Below are 23,920 nucleotides of genomic sequence, written 5' to 3'. Positions count from 1 at the left end.
GAACACGTACACACAAAGACGACAGAGGTCAAAGGTCAGCCCGGATACCCGGCCAGCCATTTTTTTTTGGTCATGCTAAAACTGATGAGTGCGTGACCACAGTTGGGCGGAGCTTGGGCAACATGTAGAAGACTTTTGCAATTCTCTGGGTTGATGTTTCAAGATGGCGTCTGTTTTTTTAAATCATAATAATAATAATGCATTTCATTTCTAAGCGCTTGTCACTTTACAGTCACAAAATCATTTTGTTCTGCGGGTGAGCAGCGGCAGCCACATGCGCCAGCGTTCACTCAACCCGGAAGTAACTCAAATAGATAGAACGCTAGCTAGCTAGCTAACAGATAGCTAATAGATAGCCAGATAGACAGTTAGCCAACTAATTGATAGCCATATAGCCAATAAATAGCCAGCTACATAGCTAGCTAGCTAGACAGATAGCAAATAGATAGAAAATGGATAAATAGCCAGCTACATAGCTAGCAAGCTAGATAGATCGCAACAACTTAGTGTTTGTCTGAATAAAGACAAAAGTTGCGCAAGAGCGATGGCGCGTTGTGTCAAAGGGGGACGTTACCTGGCGGCCCAGGTGACGGGCACTCGGTGGGCGGCGTATACGTTGAAGGACAGCACAGCGGCGGCGTGTCCCGCCTCTTGGACGGGGGCGGCGCCCAAGTGGCTGTGCGGCGCCGTGTGGAAGTTGGCATTGAAGGTGGCGCAGTATAAATCGACCAGGTCCAAAATGGCCGCCGTCAGCTTCTCCACGACCTTTTCTGCGAGACGGCGAGCGAAGGAGACGAGACACGCATGAGGACGAGTGGCGAGATGGACGTGCGGACGGGACGGATGGGTGTGAGTTTACCTCGGTTCTCCCGCATGGACAGCACGGAGGCATCCTGGAGGGGACGGAAGGGAAAGGACACAGCCATTCAGACGGTGTCTTTTAACTCGAATTTATTCAGGAATTGAAAAGCGTGACTTTGAGCGCCATTGTCAAATTTGTTCAGGTTTTGGTGTGTCTTGTGGGGGTGCTGATAAAGCGCTGGTAAGACCTCTGGCAATGTTTGTTTTTTTTTCCCTCCCAGAAGGGAGCAGCAGTGAATGAGTTAATACGGTGTGCCATACGGTCGTGAAAATTCTAATTTTAAAGTCCGAAATTGAAACCATAAACCTGTCTTTGAAACCCGAAACACAATGTGAAGCCTCAGTTTGAAGAGCAAATTTACAAGCTTCAAAGGACAAGCGACACCATTTTTTTGTTTCCTAACTTACATCAGAAAAACGTTTGATAGCATCTAAAATAATAAGAATAATTTTTATTGTAAAGTGTCCTTGGGTGTTTTGAAAGGCGCTTGAAATAAAATGTATTATTTTTAAAATAGCCAAAACACACAGGATATTTTTTGTCAAATGCAAAACACCAATAAAAATGACTTCAAGTGTCCCAAAACTAGTTCAAAATGACCTTGGAAATTGCGAGTTTCAGAAGGCCCCGCCCCCTTGTTTGTGACATCACGCCAAGACGTCTTGCCTTGCTGGAGAATAAAAAAAAAAAATGGCTTCAGATTCGGAGAAGATGCTTTCTTGTCATTCACTTATGAATGTGATTCAAATAGTTCTGAAGAGGAAAGCATAAATGTTTGCAATCCATTAAAGAAGTCCTTCCGTGTCATTTTGAGGCATCTGGACTGTAATGTAGCGTCCCAGAAAATGCCGAAGATGGCGCCCAAGATCCGTTGGAAATGGGCTGATTTGTCTGCTGGGAATTTGTGTCAACTAGTATCAAATAGTAGTCTTGGTGCAACATACAACGATTCACCATGGCGTTATTTATGTGTTTTCCTTCTAATTTCGCCATCTACATGGATCAAAACAAAGTTTTTCAGACCAAACAAAGTACCCGAAATGCATTGTGTGTCCCTTTGTCGGTCAGGGGCGTTCCCTCCGTGACGTCACTTAGGGCATCGTCACCAACTCAAAAACAGGTCTTCCGGAATATTCATTGCGAGTCTTAAAAGGTAAAATATCGCTATATGCGGTGGAATCTTTCAGTAGAAGTCATTTGAAGTGATTTTACAAATTATGGACACAACTTGTCCGGGGCGTCGGTTGTCCTTTAAAGTCGCCTTGAAGCCCTCATAAAAAAAATGGACGTTCGCCAATTGTGTTGTTTCAGTGTGGCGCGAAATTGACCTTGAGGACTTTAGGCTGCAGTCGACAAGGACAAGCGGGCAGCCGACCGAGCGCCGCCGTCACGTCAGGCGTCTCCACGGCCGCCAGCGAGCTGCATAACGCCTTCACCGACTGGACCAATCGCTCCACACGTAGCGCTAGCTCCGCCTGTCAAAAACCAAATCGCTGACGAATCAGCGCCATGCATGCTGCGGGGTTGTCGCAGCGGCGAGCCGCCTTACCTCGACCAGCGTGAAAGATTCTGCCTCGTTGTGGAAAGTGTCGAGTAGCAGCGTCAGAGCTTCCCTGCGCACAAAATGTCAAAACATAAAAATGACAGGAAGAGTGGTCATCTTCACACGGAAGGATCTTTTTTTTCCTCTCACCTGGTGACGGTCTGTTTGATAGGTCGCTCTTGCAGCAGGATGCCGTGGTTCAAAGTGGACGCCAGGTCGTCATCATCCTTCTATTATGGTATGTAAAAGAAATGCATTCATTAAAATTCACTTTTGTTTCCTTTCCTTGTTCTGTCTGACGCACTTTGTGGCGCTAATCATATTTTCTGAATAACCAAACGGTACATTTAGGCACAGCTCCAGGGTTTGTTTTTCCTCTCCCGTGGCTAAAGGGAGGCTTGACTGTGATACCTTGGCTTACGAACTTAATTGGAGTGTGTAAGGCGAAAAGTGTGATTCCCAAAAATTAATTTCCCATAGGAAACCATTAAAAACCATCCTGAACTCTATTTTTTTGTTCTTTCTCATTTTTTTTCCCTGCAAGACCTCACTTCAAAACTTTCTTGTTTGTTTTTGCATTACTACATTACGTCACTTTATATACGTCACTACCTCAATTTCCAGATGACACGACCTCACTTTACATTCAGAAATTACATGTATTGTCTGTTGTCAATTGTATGTCTTTTTAGCCACGTTATAAGTGTCTTGCACGCTGGGTCCGAGAGGACATTAATTTCATCTGTGCTGTATGTCATGCATATTAGCATATTTGACTTTGAAAATGAGAATAATCCGTTCCCAGGTGCCCATAAAACATAATGTTGATACCTTGGCTTACAAACTTAATTGGTTCCCAGACAGTGTGTAAGGTGAAAAGTGTGTATCCCAAAAAATACTTTCCCATAGGAAACCATTCAAATGAGAATAATCCGTTCCCAGGGCCCCATAAAAGATAATTTCTAATTTTCTAGGCCTTAAAATTACACAAAATATATCTTATTTTATGTATAATAAATGTGCTCTGGTATTATAATTAAAGAAATAAACTGTACTGTATAATAAAGTCGTTTTATTGACCTTTGTGATGGTCGTTGATGGCTTGATGGAATGGAGTGGCCGATTTCATCAGCATTAAACACTTGATGAGGAACGTAGCCTTCTTCTTTCACCATCTTGAGGAATGATCCCTTGTAGGTGCTTTCTCTGCCATCATTTTACCTTGTTCCTCATGAATTGTGTTCTGTTTAGCTGGGTTGATAGCTTTTTGCATCAAGTGTACAGATGGCTTGTGCGGGTTATTTGTGGAGCCTGATTGATGGGAATTTTAACCTTGCAGTCTACACTCTGCCTTTGAACTATCAAAGTTGAAATCCATTTTGTCACCCTCTCTCTGTCGTCTGCCTGTCTCTTTAATGTTTAAACAACCTCCCCTCACCGCTGCGTTCTTGACCAATCGCGTGGCTTTAACCGAAGACTGGGGGCGGGGAATAGAGGAGAAAAACGAGTCGGCTGCCATTTTCTTGTTAGGAGAACGCGCTCGTTCGTGAGCGACACATTGTGGCACTCTGTGCGTATCCCGAAAAATAGTTTGTATGTCAAGGTAAAATTTTCAGCAATTTAACGTTCGTAAACCGAAAAGTTCGTAAGCCAAGGGGTTCGTAAACCGAAGTATGACTGTACATTGAGAGGGCAGAGGATTTTTTTTAAATAAATATATTATGTGCACGGACCGTGCGTGCCAGTTCTGTATTGATGGAAGCTCTCTGAGTGAGGATCAGTCGAACGTCCCAGTCAAACTTCAAACATTGTTGGACGTACTCCAAACCTGCCAACGTTTGACAGCTGCCACAAACAAACAAACAAACAAACAAACAAACAAACAAACAGAAGTGCGGACATAAACAAGACCATTGGAGGAAGAGAAGAAGAAGATTGAACCAAGTGTATGTCAAAAAAAGCAAACAACAGGAAGTATCTGACCCTCACGGAAGCTTCATATTGTTTTACAGCGACAAGTTCACAGTCAAGGCTTATCGCAACACAACATACTTCCATCGATAAGCTTGCGCACGCACATAAACAAAGTAATTTTGAGACTTCATTGTGCTCAACTGTGTACATTTGTGTCGACATCAAAGTGCGCACCGTTTGAAACGTGGAAAGGAGTGTGTACACAATTTGTTGACTCTCAAATCTTTTGAGGATTCTTGATCCTAGTGACGATTCCATCAAGGACTCAAGAAATGTTTTTTTTGTTGTTTTGATTTCAAGATGGCGCCGTAAAAGTGCTTGCCGTGACTGTAATCTGTATCTATATTCGCTATTTATTTGCTATCCATTAGCTATCCATTAGCTAGCTAGCTATTAGCTGTACAGCTGACTGTAAGCTGTCTAGCTGGCTAGCTGTTGGAGATCTAGAGATCTGGAGGTCTGGAGATCTATATTCGCTATTTATTTGCTATCCATTAGCTAGCTAGCTATTAGCTGTACAGCTGACTGTAAGCTGTACCTATACTCACTATTTATTTGCTATCCATTCGCTAGCTAGCTAGCTAGCTATTAGCGGTCTAGCTGACTGTAAGCTGTACCTATACTCACTATTTATTTGCTATCCATTCGCTAGCTAGCTAGCTAGCTATTAGCTGGCTAGCTGACTGTAAGCTGTCTATCTGGCTAGCTGTTGGCTATCTGGAGATCTATAGTCGCTATTAATTTGCTATCCATTAGCTAGCTAGATATTAGCTATTAAATCCCCGAAAATCTTCTCATGAAGAACAAAATGCTTACTTCTGGAGGTACTCGTCATGTCCGCAGACCTTCAACAGGTAGTCATCCACATCCAGGTGGTCCAGGTCATCGTGAGCATAGCACAGCGTCTGGTAAATAATCAGGTCCGCCGTGGAAGAGCCTAGCGCATACGCACAATTGGTTGAGCATGGGATGGTTGCAACAGGTTTGGGAGCAAAAGAGTGAGCCGGACGAACCATCGCAGGTGAAAGTGAGCGGCTCTCTGAAATGAGCGCTGACGACCGACACCTTGACGCTGAGGCCCGGGCCGCGATGGAGCTCCTCTTGGCCCACCCACGGAGACCAGACCAAGCCAGCGTTCGTGGAGCGGTCGCTGTGCGGGTACGCCGAACGCAACCTTGGCAAACACAAGTCGGTTCTCAGGTGGTGCGCGCACGTTCAAGTGCCAACTGTCAATCAATCATGAGACAAAATGGGGGTTCCACTGTCCAAATTGGTTCTTGAAAAATGGGGTTTACTGTCATTTTGGGGTGGGTGAAAAATATTGGTGCTATATTCCTATTTATTTAAAGGACAACCGACGTCTCCGGACAAGTTGTGTCCATAATTTATAAAATGGCTTCAAATGACTTTTACTGAGCGTATTTCACAAAGATTCCACCGCATATAACTAGATTTTACGTTTTAAGACGTGCGCTGAATATTCCGGAACTCTTGTTTTTGAGTTGGTAACGAGTCCGTACATGACGTCACTGAAGGAGCGCCCCTGACCGAAAAAAAGGACACATTGTAGCAGTCCTTCCATCACGTCAATGCATTTTGCTGTGCTTGTTTGGTCTGAAAACGTTGTGTTGCACCAAAATGAGCCAGAAGAGGGCGACCAAGCTCCATATAAGGAATTTATCAGCCTGTGGAAACGGGCTGATTAATTCCTCACAGGAGGTTGGTTGCCATTTTCTGCCTTTTTTGGGTGCAACATTTCCCACCCCTGATGCCTCAAAATGGCACGGATTAAATTCTTTAATCGATAGCAAACATGTATGCTTTCCTCTTCAGAACTACTTGATTCATATTCATAACTGGATGTGTAACAAGAAAGCATCTTCTCCGAATCTGAAACCATTGTTTGGATTCACAAGCAATGCAAGATGTCTTGGCGTGACATCACGAACTGGGGGCGGGACTTTCTGAAAATGCCCAATTCGCAGCTTAATTTTTTGCTGATTTTGGACACTTCAAGTCATTTTTATTGGTGTTTTGCATTTGAATAAAACTATCATACTGCGTGTTTTGGGTATTTTAGATGCTATAAAACGTTTTTCTGATGTTAGTTAGGAAACAAAAATGTGATGTCGGTTGTCCTTTAAAGGAGAACCGACACAATTTTTTTGTTGCCTAACTGACATCACTTCCTGGTTCGCTCCGTGAAATGTCGGATGAGTGTCCAAAACCACGCCCATTGTTTTTCAAAGTAAAAGCAAATGCCTCAGTCTTCTTTCATGGAGGATGACAGAAATGACTCACACATCCAACATATGGCAGAAAGCCGCCACCTCCTCGTCACGCTCCTCAGACACTTGAAAGAGTTCGTACCCGAAACCGCTCGTCCGGGAGCCCGGCGGCACCTGTCAATCACACACAGTAGTCCCGTTAAAGGCGCACTGCGATTTGATTGGCCCTTCAGCCGCTCACGATAAATCAACCACTTGTGTGCAAACAGAGGCGACAACAACGGTAACTTGTGTAGTCTTGTGAATGGAGTACAAAAAACAGCAACACAACACAACACAACACTATGAGTGCCTTATACGGGCAGATACAGGCGGGTCATGTGACTACTGGTGAGTGGGGTGGAAGGGGAATCAGGGGAGGCAGGGTGGCCACATGATCAGGAAATTGGGAAAAAAGTGAAAAAGGAAAAAGGAAAAAGTAAAAAAGTAAACAAAAAAATATAGAAAATAAACATTGATACTACTACTACTACTATTAATAATAATAATAATACATTTAATTTATAAGCGCCTTTCAAAACTCTCATAGACTCTTGACAGTCATTGGATTTTTTTTGTGCAGGTGAGCAGTGGCAGCCATTCGCGCCAGCGTTCACTCTACCCGGAAGCCTTCTGAGAAATACAGTACAATAAAATAAAACAAAATCAAATAAAATAAAAACATGAGAATATATAAAAGAAAAAAAACACAAGAAAATACAATCAAATTAAAATAGCTTAAAATAAAATACAGGAAAATACATGAAATTAAATTAACTATAAACATGAAAATACATTATAAGGCCACATGATCAGGAAAAAAAGTGCTGAAAGTGCAACATTTTGCCAAAAAAGTAAACAAAAAAATAGAAAATAAACATTAATCATCATCATCATCATCATCATCATAATACGTTAAATTTTAAGCGCCTTTCAAAGCTCTCAAAGACACTTTACAGGACAGTTTACAGCATAGGTACTATACTAAATAAAATACACACTAGTATACAATAAATAAAATACAATTATAAATAGAAGCAAGAGAGAGAGCTAAATAGAAAATGCAATTTTTGCAAACTTTTGAGATGTTATTGGTATTGTTATGTTACGGTGCAATGGCGTCTTACCGGGTCTCCCGATGCTCGTCGATGGTTCTTGTTGCTCTTGGCAACGGGCAAGTAGGTCCTGGGCGGAACTTGAGGGGGGAGGGTGTTGCTCCGCGACACCGCTTTCCCGGCGGGTCCGTCACGCCGGCCGCTGTTGAGCCGTACCAGCGAGTCGTTGACGACGTCATAGTCGGGATCCACCGAGAGGACTTTGGGCAAGTCCGCATCGGGTGCGTATACGTTGACATCATGGGTCGCCGGGGGTGGTCTGACGACAAACAAGGGATTCTCGGACCCCGACGATGAAGATGACGGGGGCGGCGGCGGTGTCGGGATGGGGTGCCGCGGCGGGATGGCCGGGGGGGTGTCGTCAGGGAACGTTTGGAAACTTTTCGGGGGGATTTTGCCATCTGCGGCGCTGCGCTTAGCCACGTCGGGGACGTCGAGGATGTAGAGGTGCGGCCCCTTGGAAGGGGGCCCCCCGGCGGGACCTCCGGCTCGGTGGAAGGAAGCGTCGGACGGGGTCGGCTCTCCGGAGGTTTGTGCGACGGGGGCCGTTTTGTCCCGCTTGAGCCTGGAGAGGGCGTCGTACTCCATCTGCAAGGCTTCCGCCAGGACGAGCTCCTTCTGACTCAGTCCCAGAGACTCCAGGCGGGACCAGGTCCTGCCCCCGCCTTCTCCCCCACCGCCGCCGCCTTCCTTTTGGGTCTGCGCCGCCGACATGACGCAAACGTGGCAAGCCGCTGAGAGAACACACAACGACAAGATAAAAACGGGATGTATTGTCATACACCAGTGCTTGAAATAACATCTGCCCGGAGGCCCGGGGCCAACAACCTTTACGTCGGGCGTACAACTTCTCGGCCAGGGTTGCCAACAACTTCTTCCCGAAAAAAAAAATCCAAATCAAACGTTTGTTTTATTCAATAAAGCAAAAGCTACAAGAAAACTACAAGCCACGTGGACTCCTCTTTCTAAACGCCTTTCAAAACTCTCAAGTACACTTTCCAGTCATGGTATAGTCCGAAGCACGAAACAAGGCTTCCGATTGGCTGCCGTGCCGAGTATGCCAACCAAACATTCGTTTGGCAATTTGCATACTCGGCACGGCGGCCAATCAGAAGCCTGTTTCATGCTTCGGACTATACCGTGACTGGAAAGTGTACTTGAAAGTTTTGAAAGGCGCTTAGAAAGAGGCGCAACGCGGCTTTTAGCAGACAATGCAACACAAACAGTGCATTGAAAACGCAAGCATTGCAGTTGTCGACAATTGTCGTCGACAAACGACAACTGGAGCAAACATTTCAGCAAGGGATATTTACCACGAATTAAGCAAGGGAGCATTTGTGCTAGGTACTTCCTTAATATTTAAAAAAAATCCTTTATACTTTACAACATTTTTTTTTCTCGATTAGTCGTCTTATTGTGTTTCAAGTTGTGAAAAATGGGGCAGGCAACTTTATGGCCAGGCAGGCAACTTTAAGGCCGGGAAGGCAACTTTATGGCCAGGCAGGTAACTTTATGGCCGGTCAGGCAACTTTATGGCCGGGAAGGCAACTTTATGGCCGGGAAGGCAACTTTTCAGAGTTGTCTGCCCTGGTGTCCGCGAACTTTTTGTCATGAGTTACAGTGTATCATACACACGTGATCAACACCAAATCAAAGTGAAATTCAAAACAGTGCCGAGCAGTAACGTGTGAGTGAAGTTGTTTTTGCTTCTCGTCGCTCCAACATGAAGGTAGGAAGGAAGGAAGGAAAGGTGCAAAACAAAAGAATGGCGCTCTCCTCAAAACAGTCTGGGGGAAAAAAAAACACTCCAAGAGAAAACAGCCACTGGCTGATTTTTTTTTGGAGGGACATCCTGAGCATGTGTCCCAGAAGCCCGAAACAAACCCGTTACAGGTCACAATCTCACTGCCCTACATACAACCAGAAGAGGAAATCTTGCCCTTGCTAATGTTACATTTTATCAAATCATACGGTAACAACAAAATAATCAAGAATCAAACTATGTATTTGCCTCATTGCAACAATGAAATCACTTCCAGTGTCCACGGCGTGGACAGTCACCAGTTTTGGAGGTGTCTCAACTCCTTTAAAGGACAAGCGACACCATTTTTTTGTTTCCTAACTGACATCAAAAAAAGCATCTAAAATAGCCAAAAGACACAGGCTGATATTTTTAGTCAAATGAAAAACACCAAGAAAAATGACTTAGTATCCCAAAAGTACTTTAAAATGACCTCATAAAGTTTCAGTTTCAGAAGGCCCCGCCCCCTTGTTTATGAGGTCACGCCAGGACGTCTTGCCTTGCTCTAGAATCAAAACAATGGCTTCAGATTCAGAGAAGTTGCTTTTTGTTACTCATCCAGTTATGAATAGCATTCAAATAGTTCTGAAGAGGAAAGCATACATGTTTGCAATCGATTAAAGGAGTCCTCCCATCTCAATTCGAGCCGTCAATGACAGCAATGTAGCGTCCCAGAAAATGGCGCCCAAGCTCCGTTGAAAATGGGATCATTTGTCTGCTGGGAATTTGTGTCAACTAGTATCAAATAGTAGTATTGGTGCAACACACAATGATTCACCATTGCGTTATTTATGTGTTTTCCTTCTAATGTCGCCATCAACACAAAGTTTTCAGACCAAACAAAGTACCCAAAATGCATTGTGTGTCGCTTTCTCGATCAGGGGCGTTCCCTCTGTGACGTCACTTAGCGCATCGTCATCAACTCGAAAACAAGACTTCCTGAATATTCAGAGCGAGTCGTAAAAGGTAAAATATAGCTATATGCGGTGGAATCTTTGTCAAATACACTCAGTGGAAGTCATTTGAAGCCATTTTACAAATTATGGACGCAACTTGTCGGGTGGTGTCGGTTGTCCTTTAAGTAAAAGGCTGAGCTAAAGAATGTAATTCTCTTTGCGTTCTGTTGAGTTTGAGAGTAAAACTTGAGATGAGAATCAATTTTCTGGTTCTACTTGATTGGAGCAAGTGAACAAGCAACAACCAATGCAGCAACCAGGATGTTTGCGCGTACGTGTGTGTTTATGCATTTAAGTGGGTCACAGCTGGTTTTGTAAAAAGAAGCCCCTCCCCCTTTGGCGACTATAACACCACTCCCGCCGCCATGTTTGACATGGACAATGACCGGCTACCCGTCATCCACATGTGTGAATATATATATGTGTGTGTGTGTGTGTGTGTGTGTGTGTGTGTGTGTGTGTGTGTGTGTGTGTGTGTGTGTGTGTGTGTGTGTGTGTGTGTCATGGTGGAAGTCAAACTTTGGCCCCTGCGAGTCATAAAAGGATAAATCTCAACCTTTCAGACAAACACATGCGTGCCCGTGTCACAAAAAACCTTTGCACACACACTACATGTGTACAGATGTGTGTTTTACTCTTCCTCACTTCGAATAATGGGGCTTTTTGAGATCAGCATCCTCGCGTCAAGAGTGAATGACAAGTGAAAAAACCGTGCTGATGTCATTGTCACCAATACATGTCTCCATGGAAACGCGGTGTGGTTTCCCTCAGTGAAGCTGAATCAGCAGCCGCCAGCATATGGACGCTTCTGATTGGTCGCTTCAATATACAATCCCATAGGAAGGCACAAGAGTCAGGTGAAAACACACACACACACACACACACACACACAGCGTCAGTCCAGTAATGACGATGACGTCAAAAAATCCCACTTTCGGCACGTCTCAAAGTTTTACAGGCACACAGCAATGATGATGTCATACATTTTGATGACGTGATCATATTGGACATGACGGTCGGGTGGCGGAAGTGTAAATCAATTTTGGACATCCACATTGTGTTAAAAAACACATATATATACACATATGTACGAAAACAGACACTTGCGCCACAGTCCATTGAGAAAAATCGTGATTTTAATATAGCTCGTTGATTTGCTCGATCAGAAAGGATTTCCACTAACTTCACCCAGTACATCACGCTGCAGCGATTTTACAGTTTTACTCGGATTTGGATTTGAAAGTTTAATAAAAATTGGATTGCGATATTTTACACGTTTCTAAAATGTCAAGCGGCTCGAAGCTCGAGGAGTTTCCATAGAGGGCGGCGAAAGCGGCAGCACGACCCACTTTTCACCCTCATATTTTGACTGAAATTTTCATTTTAGGTGGATTATATTGACGATAATTTCACGTAATCCAACTTTCAATCTAACAAGGCGCTACCAGTCGCAATATTCCAGCTATTTTTAATTGAGCGAGTTTTTAAATGCAATTTTGCTGTGAGCGCTCGTCGCCGGGACAGTGCGAGTTGACCGATCCACGGGGTGTCAAAAGGATTTAAAGTCAGCATGCTAACCCGTGCTAACGCATGCTAACGTGCTAAATTAGCGACGAGACTCTGTTTGACCTACCTGGGTGGCTGCCTGGCGGCCCGCAGCCGGTTCACCGCAGCCGGCGTCGTTCGGCGGCGGAATAAATCCTCTTCATAGGAAAGAAAAATAATACAAATCCAAATCCCATCCGAGTGAGCTAAGCAAGACTTGCTGATGGATGGACCAGCGAGTTAATCCTCGTGCGGTTCTTCTGAGTGTCGGTGGTGGCTGGCAGGCACGGGCGAACAATGCTGCAGCGGCGGAAGTCTTGCGGTTCCCCGAGAGACTCGGAGCCAGGCCACACTGACCACGAAACACGGCCAGCCTCGCTTTTTTTTTGGGTGGAGGTGGGGGGGGGTCTCCTCGCCCCCTCAGAACAAGTGGCCTCCAGTCCAATTTCCATATATCTTTTCAAAGTAAAGGTTTGTAAAGACTTGATGGCGGCGTTCCAATAAATTGACTCCCAAAGAGTTGAATCGCTTTGGCGAATTCTTAACATTACGATTTTTCACAATTGCCGAGACATTCTTAATTTGAATGATAATTCAATATCACCTATACTTCCGGTTACATTACTTCCAGCGCTTGACTAATATCACCTGTACTTCCGGTAACATTAATTCCAGCGCGACTATAAAAGGGACTGCGAAAGAATATCAAACAGTGACATCTAGCGGCTGTGGAATTATAAAGCATTAAGATAAATATTTTCGGACATTTTAAATTAAAGCTGCCGATCAATTGAGTATTATTTGTGATCTGAAGACATTTATTTATTAAAAATAACAAAGGAGCGTTTTCAGATGAAGTAAGCATATGATGTCACGATGATACAGTATACAGTGACATTTTTATTTTACTATGCTTAGAATATCTTGTTTTCTATCCTTTCACACACCCCCCACCCCATCCCCCTTTCAAAGTGCTGCTGTGGACTGCAAATTTGGTGAAATGTAAATTTCTCCACTGCAAGACTAATAAAGGCAAATCCAAATCCAAATTTCCCCATTGTGGGACGAATAAAGGTTTGAGGAGATCATAATTCAGAAACACTTGAAATAATAACATGGTCTTTATTTCATTGCAACGTATGATTGTATTGAATCGACACAATTTGTATATATGGATTTAAAAAAACAACGAATTGTTGAGACCATTAAAGGACAACCGACGTCACTTTTTTGTTTTCCTAACTGACATCAGAAAAACGTTTTATAGCATCTAAAATACCCAAAACACGCAGTATGATATTTTTATTCAAATGCAAAACACCAATAAAAATGACTTCAAGTGTCCAAAATCTGCAAAATATTGAGCTGCGAATTGGGCATTTTCAGAAAGTCCCGCCCCCAGTTCGTGACGTCACGCCAAGACGTCTTGCATTAGTGGAGAATCAAAACAATGACTTCAGATTCGCAGAATATGCTTTCTTGTTACACATCCAGTTATGAATATGATTCAAATACAGTAAAGTCTCGTTATATCGATATTCTCGGGAGTCGGAAAAAATATCGATATAACCGGACTATCGATATATCCGATCCTGCGGCATGTAAATGTTCTCCTTGCGTTCATAGAAATAGTATCGTAATAAGCAGTACTATCGATATAACCGATATCGATATAACGAGACTTTACTGTAGTTCTGAAGAGGAAAGCATATATGTTTGCAATCCATTAAAGAATTTATTCCTTGCCATTTTGAGGCAACATTGGGGGGAAATGTCGCACTCAAAAAGAGGCAGAAAATGGCCACCGAGGTCCTGTGAGGAATGAATCAGCCCGTTTCCACAGGCTGATAAATTCCTTACATGGAACTTGGCCGCCCTCTTCTGGCTCTTTCTGGTGCAACACGAGGTTTTCAGACTCAACAAGCATTGACGTGATGGAAGGACTGCTACAATGTGTCCTTTTTTTCGGTCAGGGGCGTTCCTTCAGTGACTCGTCACCAATCAAAAACAAGACTTCCGGAATATTCAGCATGAGTCTTAAAAGGTAAAATATAGCTATAGGCGGTGGAATCTTTATAAAATACGCTCATTTAGAAGTCATTTTACAAATTATGGACCCAACTTGTCCGGAGATGTCGGTCACCTTTTAAAATCTGGTAGTTTCGACATTGCGGTTGTTTTCAAAGAAACGACATTTATTTATTCACATTAGAACATGGATGAATGTCTCCTAAATGTTTGGAAATGTGAATTAAAGGCTCATTCCAGTCACCCGTGACATTGATTGACAACCAGTCCAACGGTTGCCAATATTTGCCCTGCCACTGAATGGCCAAACATAGTTTCTCATGTCTGGTGACCAATCCAGGGTCAGTTGGCAAAAGTCCTTCTGGTCATTGTGCAAGTCCTGCAAGCAGAGCGCCGCCACCCCGCCTTCAACAACATTTGTCACCATGTCGTTACCGGGGATGCTTTCTCACACGACGTGTCTTTCAACAACATCACATAGCAGGAAGGAAAGAAATAGTGCATGGTCACCTGTCCTCATTTGGTCTTTTATCAAAGTGTCTCCAAAGCGAGCATGTGTTTAAATGGCCGTGCATGACTTGACGTTAGACTTGCTTCTCCTCTTTTCCAGCACACGACGTCCTTCTCAGGTTTTCTTTGACTTTGACAAACTCCGGAGCAGCCATCTTATCCTGCTCATCCTTTTCCCGCTCCAGCTCCATCTTGAAAAAAAAAAAAAAAAAACCGCAAAGCAGCATCGACGTCAAGAAGTGAACCATGTTGTCGTTGAAAGTGAACTTTCACCTCAAGGACTCGACGGATCGGACTCCAATTTAGCTTGAGACAATTTACATGTGCATATTCGGCACCGGCATTTGCATACTTAGCACCGGCAGCCAATCAGAAGCCTGTTTCGTGCTTCGGACTACACCTTGACTGAAAAGTGTACTTGAGAGTTTTGAAAGCCGCTAAGAAAGAGGAGTCCACGTGGCTTGTAGCGGTTAGCTTGTGGTTTTTGCGTAATTGAATGAAACAAATGTTTAATAAAAAAAAAAAAAAAAACATATTTTTTTTTACTTGAAGAAGTTGTCGGCTACCTGGACCGACACGTTTTGTAAGTTGTACGCCCGACGAAAATGTTGTACGCCCCTGATGCTATTTCAAACACTATATATGTGCTTACCTCTTCAAGCGCTTGGTGCCTCTTCCTGAGTTCTGCTTCCAGCGGCGAAATCTTCCTCCGTGCTTCCTCTTGCTTTTTCTTTTCCTTAATCAGTTGATCACGTCGCCGAAACTCCAGTACACGCTCAAGTTCAGGCTTGTTGCTTTCCACACGCACGCCTCCGCTTCTGCGCACATGTGTAACCCCCCCCCCACCCCCGAAACACACAAACAAGTACAATGTCAAGCTGCATCTGGCAATGATAAATACGATTTTAAAGGACAACCGACGTCTCCGGACAAGTTGTGTCCATAATTTGTAAAATGGCCTCAAATGACTTCTACTGAGCGTATTTGACAACGATTCCACCGCATATAGCTTATATTTTACCTTTTAAGACTCGCACTGAATATTCCGGAAGTCTTGTTTTTGAGTTGGTGACGAGTCCTCACCCTACGTCACTTAAGGAACACCCCTGACTGAGAAAGGACATACCTTGCATCACCTCAATGCTTTTTTGCGGTACTTTGTTTGGTCAGAAAACTTCGTGTTGATCCGTGTTGAAATTAGAAGGAAAACACATAAATAGCGCAATGGTGAATCGTTGTATGTTACACCAAGACAACTCTGATATTCATTGACAGAAATTCCAAGCTGAAACATAAACCAATTTCCAACGGAGCTCTGGCGCCATCTTGTGCATTTTCTGTGACGCTACATATCAGTCTTGTTCCCTCAAAATGACCCGGAAGACCTTCTTTAACCGATTGCAAACATGTATGCTTTCTTCTTCAGAACTATTTGAATCATATTCATAACTGGATGAGTAACAAGAAAGCATCTTCTCCCAATCTGAAGCCATTATTTTGATTCTGGAGCAAGGCAAGACGTCTTGGCGTGACGTCACGAACTGGGGGCGGGATTTTCTGCCCAATTCGCAGCTCAATTTTTTTGCAGACACTTGAAGTCATTTTTAGTGGTGTTTTGCATTTGACTAAAAATATCAGCCTGTGCGTTTTGGGTATTTTAGATGCTATAAAACGTTATTCGGATGTCAGTTAGGAAACAAAAAGTCGCTTGTCCTTTAAAACGTCTATTTTCATTACCGTTTACAACTGGTCATCAGTTCTCTGTGGAGCTCTTGGTGACTTTGGGAACTTTTGACAGGATTGAGGAGCTTCCGAGGCTTGATGAGGTCATCGTGACGGTGATGGGGGTCATGGATGTCCGTCAAGTAGTCAGGGGCCGGCGGCACATAGGTGGGCGCCGTTCTTCTATGATGAGGCTGCAGCTCGCCGCATGCCGAAGCTGCACAACAAAGAAGGAATAGTCCAGTGGAAGAGTTCATTGCATGAGAAGGGATGGAGTGATTGATTTTGCATCCCATGTGCCTTTCTTCCATGTTTTTTTTTGCTACCACGCCTACAGGGGGGCGCATAAAGCAGCAGCTGACAGTGTTATGGAGACAAAGTAGTCTATTAAAGGACAACCGACATCAATTTTTTTGTTTCCTAGCTGACATCCGAAAAACGTTTTATAGCATCTAAAATACCCAAAACACGCAGTATGATATTTTTAGTCAAATGCAAAACACCAATAAAAATGACTTAAAATGTGCTGAAACTGCAAAAAATTGAAACCGGAAGTGGCCAGTTTCAGAAGGTCCCGCCCCCTTGTTCGTGACGTCACGCCAGGACGTCTTGCCTTGCTCTAGAATCAAAACAATGGCTTCAGATTCGGAGAATATGCTTTCTTGTTACTCATCCAGTTATGAATATGATTCAAATAGTTCTGAAGAGGAAAGTATACATGTTTGCAATCGATTAAAGAATTTATTTCGTGCCATTTTGAGGCAATAGGGGAGGAGGCTGATTAATTCCTTACACAGAGCTTTTTCGCCCTCTTCTGCCTCTTTTTGGTGCCACATGAAGTTTTCAGACCAAACAAGTACATCAAAATGCATTGACGTGATGGAAGGACTGCTACAATGTGTCCTTTTTTCGGTCAGGGGTGTTCCTTCAGTGACATAGGGTGTGGACTCATCACCAACTCAAAAACAAGACTTCCGGAATATTCAGCGCGAGTCTTAAAAGGTAAAATATAGCGATATGCGGTGGAATCTTATTAAAATATGCTTAGTAGAAGTCATTTGAAGCCATTTTACAAATTATGGACACAAATTGTCTGGAGGCGTCGGTTGTCCTTTAAAGGTCATGTGAGCCGTGTCTTCAGACGTCTTTAGCTACATGCGGATCTTGTTTCCTCACACGTGTGTGCACACATACAAGCATGGGCGCCTTTCTTTTATGAAAGCAGACACCGTCTGGATCCACATTCATCATTCCCAAAATGAGAAGCACAAGAGAAACATGACCGTGCGTGTGTGTGTGTGTGTGTGTGTGTGTGTGTGTGTGTGTGTGTGTGTGTGTGTGTAGATAGTGAGGATTGTCCCACTCGGCTATTGACTGCACAATCTCACCCTTTCACCATTTTGAAGTATTTTCTTTTCTACCAAACAATGTAAATTCCCCTCAATTTCCGAGCACTTTTCTGATATATCAAATAAATCAATTCAATAACTGTGACTAAGCAAGATGACAACACAACATTTCTTCTCTTCAAACTGGCCATGATGACAAACATATTTCTCTTCCGCTGTAAAGGAAAGCAATGAGAATTGATGGCGAGGCGGGCTGTCGCCATCTAGCGGCGGATGCGGGTTTTGAATTGCTCATAAATTTGGCTTGTATTTTCAGGCGGGAATTTGTTTATATTTAAAGGTACCGGGGTAGCTGTAATGCTAATTTTTTGAATGAATGAATGGACAATTTATTGACTCAACTGTTCCACTATTATTATTATTATCGTTGTGTTTAGTTTTTGAAGTCATGTCCGCATATTTCATTTTCTGTCTTACCAGAACGAAACAATCCCATCCCGGAGGAAATCTGGTCATGTATCCATTCGTCAGTGATCTCTTGGGTCCATCGCTCCATGCCTTCATGCCTTCATGCCGTCTCCCAATGAGACCTCTCCCCTCCAGCCATTGGGCGGCAAGTGTGAAGTGCTGGTCAAGCAAGTCACATGATACTGGCTAACTCCTTCCCCCTCTCTCATTCTGTCTTTCTTCTCCATATGCTAACGTCGCCTTCACAAGAGCTGAGTATGCTCGTGAAGGTTTTAGCACTGCTCTTCAGAAGGAGTCAGGAGTTAGCTGACGTGAGACGTGACGTCATCGCGTTGCCTGAGGCTAATGCTACGCTAGCTCGTCAAAGGTGACCCAGGCGGTGCCTGCATGGTCGCCGTCTACTTCCTGTCTAATGAGAGCGTCAAAATAAAAGTTAGCTAACTCGCTGACATATTGTTATGCAACACACGCACACACACACTCCTGTTTCAATGGTTTTGTGAGGTCCGCATAACTCCAGATAAGGAGCGTACCACCGTTGCTGATACGTTTAGAGAACAACTAGTGTTACATTCATTGAACACTAAATGTCACCCGATTTCCCACTTCTGGTTTGGGTTTCTGAATGGCTACATTCAAAGTCCTCACCCCTGTGGTGAATTTGGTTAAAATATTGTTTTGAGTAAAAAGTGTGTGTGTATCCAAGTGATATGAAAATATTCACCAAAAAAATCATTTTGAGTGAATTTGTGAGGACCTCTCTGAAACTTTAACAGCTGCATATATAGACCCACTAGAAGCCTTTAGAATGAAAACCCAAAAGGTCCTCACTTGTCAAAAATGTCCTCACTACGTATGGTATACGTAGACTAGACTAGTCATACAAAAACACACACACACACACACACACGGAACTTAAAGTAGTGTCGGAGCACTGGCGGAGATTTCTTTTCCTGGGGAGCTATCTATTTTTCTTAAGCAAACCCCCAAATAAGGTAACGCTATGCCCCCGCCCCCTTCCCACCTCCGCCAGTTTCTAGGGGGCGTGTCGTGTTGGCTGACCTGCACGTGTCCCGCTTGCCTTGGCATCTCTCGGCTGCTGAGCGATGTTGTAAGCCCTCTGCAGGACAAACACACAACGGCACCATCCTGTCAGTCAACGCTCAACTGTCAATCATCCATCCATCCACAATCTGCGAACTGTGCAACCTCCTGATGGTTCGAGGAGGTACCGGAGACTATCTCGGCTAGCTCTCGTTTGGCAGTGGAGGGGGGTGGGGGGGGGTGGCTTGATCTGGTCGCCAGCCAATCACACGCAGTGCACGTGTGTGTGTGTGTGTGTGTGTGTGTGTGTGTGTGTGTGTGTGTGCGTGCGTGCGTCTGAGGGGTTTTGTTGTTGGTTGCTGGGAAACGCTTCATGAAGCAAACTCAAAGGAACAACAACAAGGCCCCCACTGTCTCACTGAGCCCTCTTGAACAACGCTTAAATTCCTGGACACCCCCCCCCCCCCCGACCGACCACCACTTTGTGCAGGCAGGATTCAGACGTAACTTTCCCCAACTAAGGATGCCCTTGATATTGACAAAGTGTATACATTCTGTATATTACAGCTGTACTAGATTGAAAAAAAACACGCAATACTGTATATGATGTATTTATGAAGAAATTGTTTTTTTTTTCCCGTGCGGCAACTTGTGTGTGGGCAGAATAGGATCGGTTCCCACTCAATGGCAGTGTGAATATAGGTGTATCTGGTTGGATTATTATTTATTACTTATTATTCATTATTCATTATTTATTATTTATCATTTATTATTTATTATTGTGAGAGAAGAGGATCCTGGAGGGAAAAGCAGAAAGGAAAAGAAGATTATTATTATTATTATTATTATTATTATATTTGTCTGAAACTCATGACAAAAAGTTAGCGGACACCCGGGCAGACAACTCTGGAAAGTTGCCTGCCCGGCCATAAAGTTGCCTGCCCCATTTTTCACAACTTGAAACACAATAAAACGACTAATCAAAAAAAAAAAAACGATATGTTGCGAAGTATAAAGGATATTTTTTAAATTAAAAAAAGTATGTACATTAAGGACTTATGCAAATTACCAAACGAACGTTTGTTTGGCAATTTGCATACTCGTCACGGCAGCCAATCAGAAGCCTGTTTCGTGGTTTGAACTATACCGTGACTGTAAAGTGGACTTGAAAGTTTTGAAAGGCGCTTAGAAAGAGGAGTCCACGTGGCTTGTAGCGGTTTTCTTGTAGCTTTTGCTTTATTGAATAAAACAAACGTTTGATTAAAAAAAAAAAAATCATCTTTTTTCTTGAAGAAGTTGTGGGCCACCCGGGCCGAGACGTTTTGAAAGTTGTACGCCCCGGGCCTCCGGGCAGACGTTATTTCAAACACTGTTATTATTATTATTAGCTATCTAGCTAGCTAGCTTGCCATATGTTAGCTATATATCCAGCTAGCTAGCTATCTATTAGCTGGTTAGCTGGCTATCTATTATCTATTTATTGGCTAGCTTGGTATCTGTAGGCTATCTGGTGGCTAGCTAGCTAGCTAGCTTTTTATTTGAGTTATTATTCCGGGTTTAGTGGCTGCAGCTGCTCACCCACAGAAAAACTGATCCAGTGACTGCAAAGTGACATTGAAAGTTTTGAAAGGCGCTTACAAATAAAATGTATTATTATTATAATTATATCTGCCCTGTGTCTGCGTGTGTGTGTGTTTGCGCGCAAGGCCCGAGTGAGTGGTTTTGTATTTTTAGCTGGAGGATTTTCTGTGAAGGACTTAATTAGTCTTTAATCTACTTTGTTTGTCACTCAAGCTGGTTCTTTCCTTTCCTATGTGGATGTTTTTACATCCATCTGTGTGTGTGCGTGTGCGTGTGTGTGTGTCACCAACAGAAGATGGCCGCCAAAAACGTCAGTGCAACTTTGTTGTCGACGGTTTAAAACACATACTTTCTTCCAATCTTACAGAACTGGCATTAGTACTATTTTGTTCAACAAATAGCGATATTATTTCATTAAAAGTTTCTTACAATCTTACACAAGTATCATTGGTCCTGTTTTGTTCAATAAATAGCGTTCTTATTTTATGCTAAAGCACCTAGCATTAGCATTGAATTCCCAGCACCTTATTTCATGTCAGATGCATTTACCCCCACAAATTTGGAGCCTCTTCCATGCATCCCGTGATTTAAAAGACAACCGACATCATTTTTTGTTTCCTAACTGACATCAGAAAAACGTTTTAGAGCATCTAAAATAGCCAAAACACGCAGGATGATAGTTTTAGTCAAATGCAAAACACCAATAAAAATGACTTCAAGTGTCTAAAAAGTTCTTCAAATTGAACCCGGAAGTGGCCAGTTTCAGAAGGTCCCGCCCCCTTGTTCGTGACGTCACGCTAAGACGTCTTTCCTTGCTCTAGAATCAAAACAATGGCTTCAGATTGGGAGAATATGCTTTCTTGTTACTCATCCAGTTATGAATATGATTCAAATAGTTCTGAAGAGGAAAGCATACATGTTTGCAATCAATTAAAGAAGTCCTTCCGTCTCATTTTGAGGTGTCTGCACTCCAATGTAGCGTCCCGGAAAATGCACAAGATGGCGCCCAAGCTCTGTTGGAAATGGGCTGATTTGTCTGCTGGGAATGTGCGTCAACTACTATCAAATATTAGTTTTGGTGCAACACACAATGATTCACCATTGCGTTATTTATGTGTTTTCCTTCTAATTTCACCATTGACAGGGATCAACACAAAGTTTTCAGACCAAACAAAGTACCCAAAATGCATTGTGTGTCGCTTTCTCGGTCAGGGGCGTTTCTTCCGTGACGTCACATCAGGCATCGTCATCAACTCGAAAACAAGACTTCCTGAATATTCAGCGCGAGTCTTGAAAGGTAAAATATAGCTACAGGCGGAGAAATCTTTGTCAAATACGCTCAGTAGAAGTCATTTGACAAATTATGGACACAACTTGTCTGGGGGTGTCGGTTGTCCTTTAAGTACAATTCTTCATTCAACTTTGAAGTTGAATTCAAGTCATCTTTACTAAAAACAAATATTTAATTACTAATCCACTACAAAGCAATATTTTTTTACAAATGCAATTTTCTTTTTTTCTTAATGTCAGTGTTGTCCTCGCATCACTTTTTTTTTTTTTTAATAAATCAATCAAGACACAATGGCCCTCCAAGCGCGTGCTTCAGACCAAGGGACATGTTGCTGTATTTTGAATGCGAGAGCTAAACTCAAGCTAAGCTACAACAGAGAACAAGCGACAGACCTTTTTCCCGTGAGACGCTCCCATGATGGCGGTGACGGGGCTCACTCCCCTCTCTCTCTCACTCTCTCACTCTCTCACTCTCGCACCCTCTCTCTTTCTGGCTCGCCCACCTTCTGCCAGCTACAAGTTTTTATTCTTCGTCCTCCTCCTCCCTCCCTGGCATGGGTCAACGTGCCGGCCGATGAGTAAGAGGAGGGTGAGGGGCAAAAGGGGGAGGCCACCTGTCCCCATCCTGACTTTCTGCTCCTGGCGTCCTGAGAAGGGATTAAATTTAAAGCGGTTTAAAGGACAACCGACACCACTTTTTTGCTTCCTAACTGACATCAGAAAAACGTTTTATAGCATCTAAAATACTCAAAACATGCAGGATGATATTTTTAGTCAAATGCAAAACACCAATAAAAAAATGACTTCAAGTGTCTAAAAACTACTTGAAATTGAAACCGGAAGTGGCCAGTTTCAGAAGGTCCCGCCCCCTTGTTCGTGACGTCACGCCAAGACGTCTTGCCTTGCTGGAGAATCAAAACAATGGCTTCAGATTGGCAGAAGATGCTTTCCTGTTAATCATCCAGTTATGAATATGATTCAAATAGTTCTGAAGAGGAAAGCATACATGTTTGCAATCGATTAAAGAAGTTATTCCGTGTCATTTTGAGGCATCTGGAGAGAAATGTAGCACCCAAAAGAGGCAGAAGATGGCGACAAAGCTCCGTGGAAATTTTCTCCTGAGAATTATTGTCAGCTGAATATCAAATAGTTGTTCGGTGCAACATACAACGATTCACCATCGCGTTATTTATGTGTTTTCCTTCTAATTTCGCCATCAACACAAAGTTTTCAGACCAAACAAAGTACCGCAAAATGCATCGAAGCGATGAAAAGACTGCTACAGTGTGTCCTTTCTCGGTCAGGGGCGTTCCTTCCGTGACGTGACGTCAGGACTCGTCACCAACTCAAAAACAAGACTTACGGAATATTCAGCGCGAGTCTTAAGGGCTAAAATATAGCTATATGCGGTGGAATATTTGTCAAATACGCTCAGTAGAAGTCATTTGAAGCCATTTTACAATTATGGACACAACTTGTCCGGAGGTGTCGGTTGTCCTTGAGAGTTTTGAAAGCCACTGAGAAATTACATGTATTATTATTATTATTATTTAAAAATGGGGTCTAGGTTTCCCCAAAATGTCAGAATATATTTTAAAATACGTATTTTAATACAGAGGGACTTTGAGGGCAATAAACGGCCAAAAGATTTGGAGTTTCCAACCAAAGGTGATAAAAAGAGCTTAACCACTCAATGGAAGATGAAAAATGTTGCTACTCGTGTTGCTAAGCTAGGCTAGTAGCTCAGCTAATATTTGTGTATAACACGTTGAGAATGAAAATAAAGAAAAATCACAAACCTTTCTCTAAGCAACTCTTGTTCCAACCGCGTCCAATCGAGAATCTTTTCAGCCTTCTTTTCGCTA

The 23,920-nt window shown here is 43.2% G+C and overlaps 2 protein-coding genes across 3 annotated transcripts in view; both read right to left on the bottom strand.

The window, feature by feature from the left end:
• pik3c2b (phosphatidylinositol-4-phosphate 3-kinase, catalytic subunit type 2 beta) overlaps nucleotides 1–12,519 on the bottom strand; it is a 30,586-nt gene extending 18,067 nt beyond the window's left edge. Inside the window, exons 1-11 of the mRNA XM_089010327.1 lie at nucleotides 12,152–12,519; nucleotides 7,774–8,495; nucleotides 6,681–6,781; nucleotides 5,393–5,553; nucleotides 5,196–5,316; nucleotides 4,139–4,250; nucleotides 2,556–2,635; nucleotides 2,412–2,475; nucleotides 2,191–2,337; nucleotides 860–893; nucleotides 575–770 (exon numbers count right to left, since the gene is read on the bottom strand). Coding sequence (XP_088866453.1) covers nucleotides 575–770; nucleotides 860–893; nucleotides 2,191–2,337; nucleotides 2,412–2,475; nucleotides 2,556–2,635; nucleotides 4,139–4,250; nucleotides 5,196–5,316; nucleotides 5,393–5,553; nucleotides 6,681–6,781; nucleotides 7,774–8,475 — 1,718 coding nt within the window. The 5' untranslated portion in view covers nucleotides 8,476–8,495; nucleotides 12,152–12,519. The remainder of the gene's footprint in view (nucleotides 1–574; nucleotides 771–859; nucleotides 894–2,190; nucleotides 2,338–2,411; nucleotides 2,476–2,555; nucleotides 2,636–4,138; nucleotides 4,251–5,195; nucleotides 5,317–5,392; nucleotides 5,554–6,680; nucleotides 6,782–7,773; nucleotides 8,496–12,151) is intronic.
• Nucleotides 12,520–13,165: 646 nt separating this feature from the next.
• On the bottom strand, nucleotides 13,166–22,592 carry LOC148889897 (protein FAM107B-like). 2 transcript variants are annotated; one of them, XM_089010977.1, is made up of 5 exons: nucleotides 22,449–22,592; nucleotides 19,203–19,260; nucleotides 16,339–16,540; nucleotides 15,254–15,419; nucleotides 13,166–14,792 (listed from the first exon to the last, which is right to left on the bottom strand). In XM_089010977.1, exons 1-5 carry the CDS (start codon nucleotides 22,470–22,472, stop codon nucleotides 14,676–14,678), a joined length of 567 nt encoding a protein of 188 aa, XP_088867103.1. In that variant the 5' UTR covers nucleotides 22,473–22,592; the 3' UTR covers nucleotides 13,166–14,675. The 2 variants fall into 2 exon arrangements, with proteins under 2 accessions (XP_088867103.1, XP_088867106.1); XM_089010980.1 differs by lacking the exons at nucleotides 19,203–19,260; nucleotides 22,449–22,592 and adding an exon at nucleotides 18,150–18,557.
• Between the last annotated feature and the right edge of the window lie 1,328 nt (nucleotides 22,593–23,920).

This window comes from Hippocampus bargibanti, linkage group LG12, assembly GCF_051943395.1.
Source record: "Hippocampus bargibanti isolate YZ-2025 linkage group LG12, ASM5194339v1, whole genome shotgun sequence".
In the NCBI taxonomy this organism is placed as follows: Eukaryota; Metazoa; Chordata; class Actinopteri; order Syngnathiformes; family Syngnathidae; genus Hippocampus; species Hippocampus bargibanti.
This window is presented reverse-complemented; position numbering and strand designations above follow the sequence as displayed.

What these genes read in the sequence shown, in the direction of transcription:
- LOC148889897 (XM_089010977.1), bottom strand. Translation starts at nt 22,472, where the DNA reads ATGGGAGCGTCTCACGGGAAAAAG. An exon ending in GAGCGTCTCACGGGAAAAAG is followed by an intron (nt 19,261 to 22,448) that starts GTCTGTCGCTTG and finishes TTTGTCCTGCAG; the next exon opens with AGGGCTTACAACATCGCTCA. An exon ending in CTGATGACCAGTTGTAAACG is followed by an intron (nt 15,420 to 16,338) that starts GTAATGAAAATA and finishes ACATGTGCGCAG; the next exon opens with AAGCGGAGGCGTGCGTGTGG.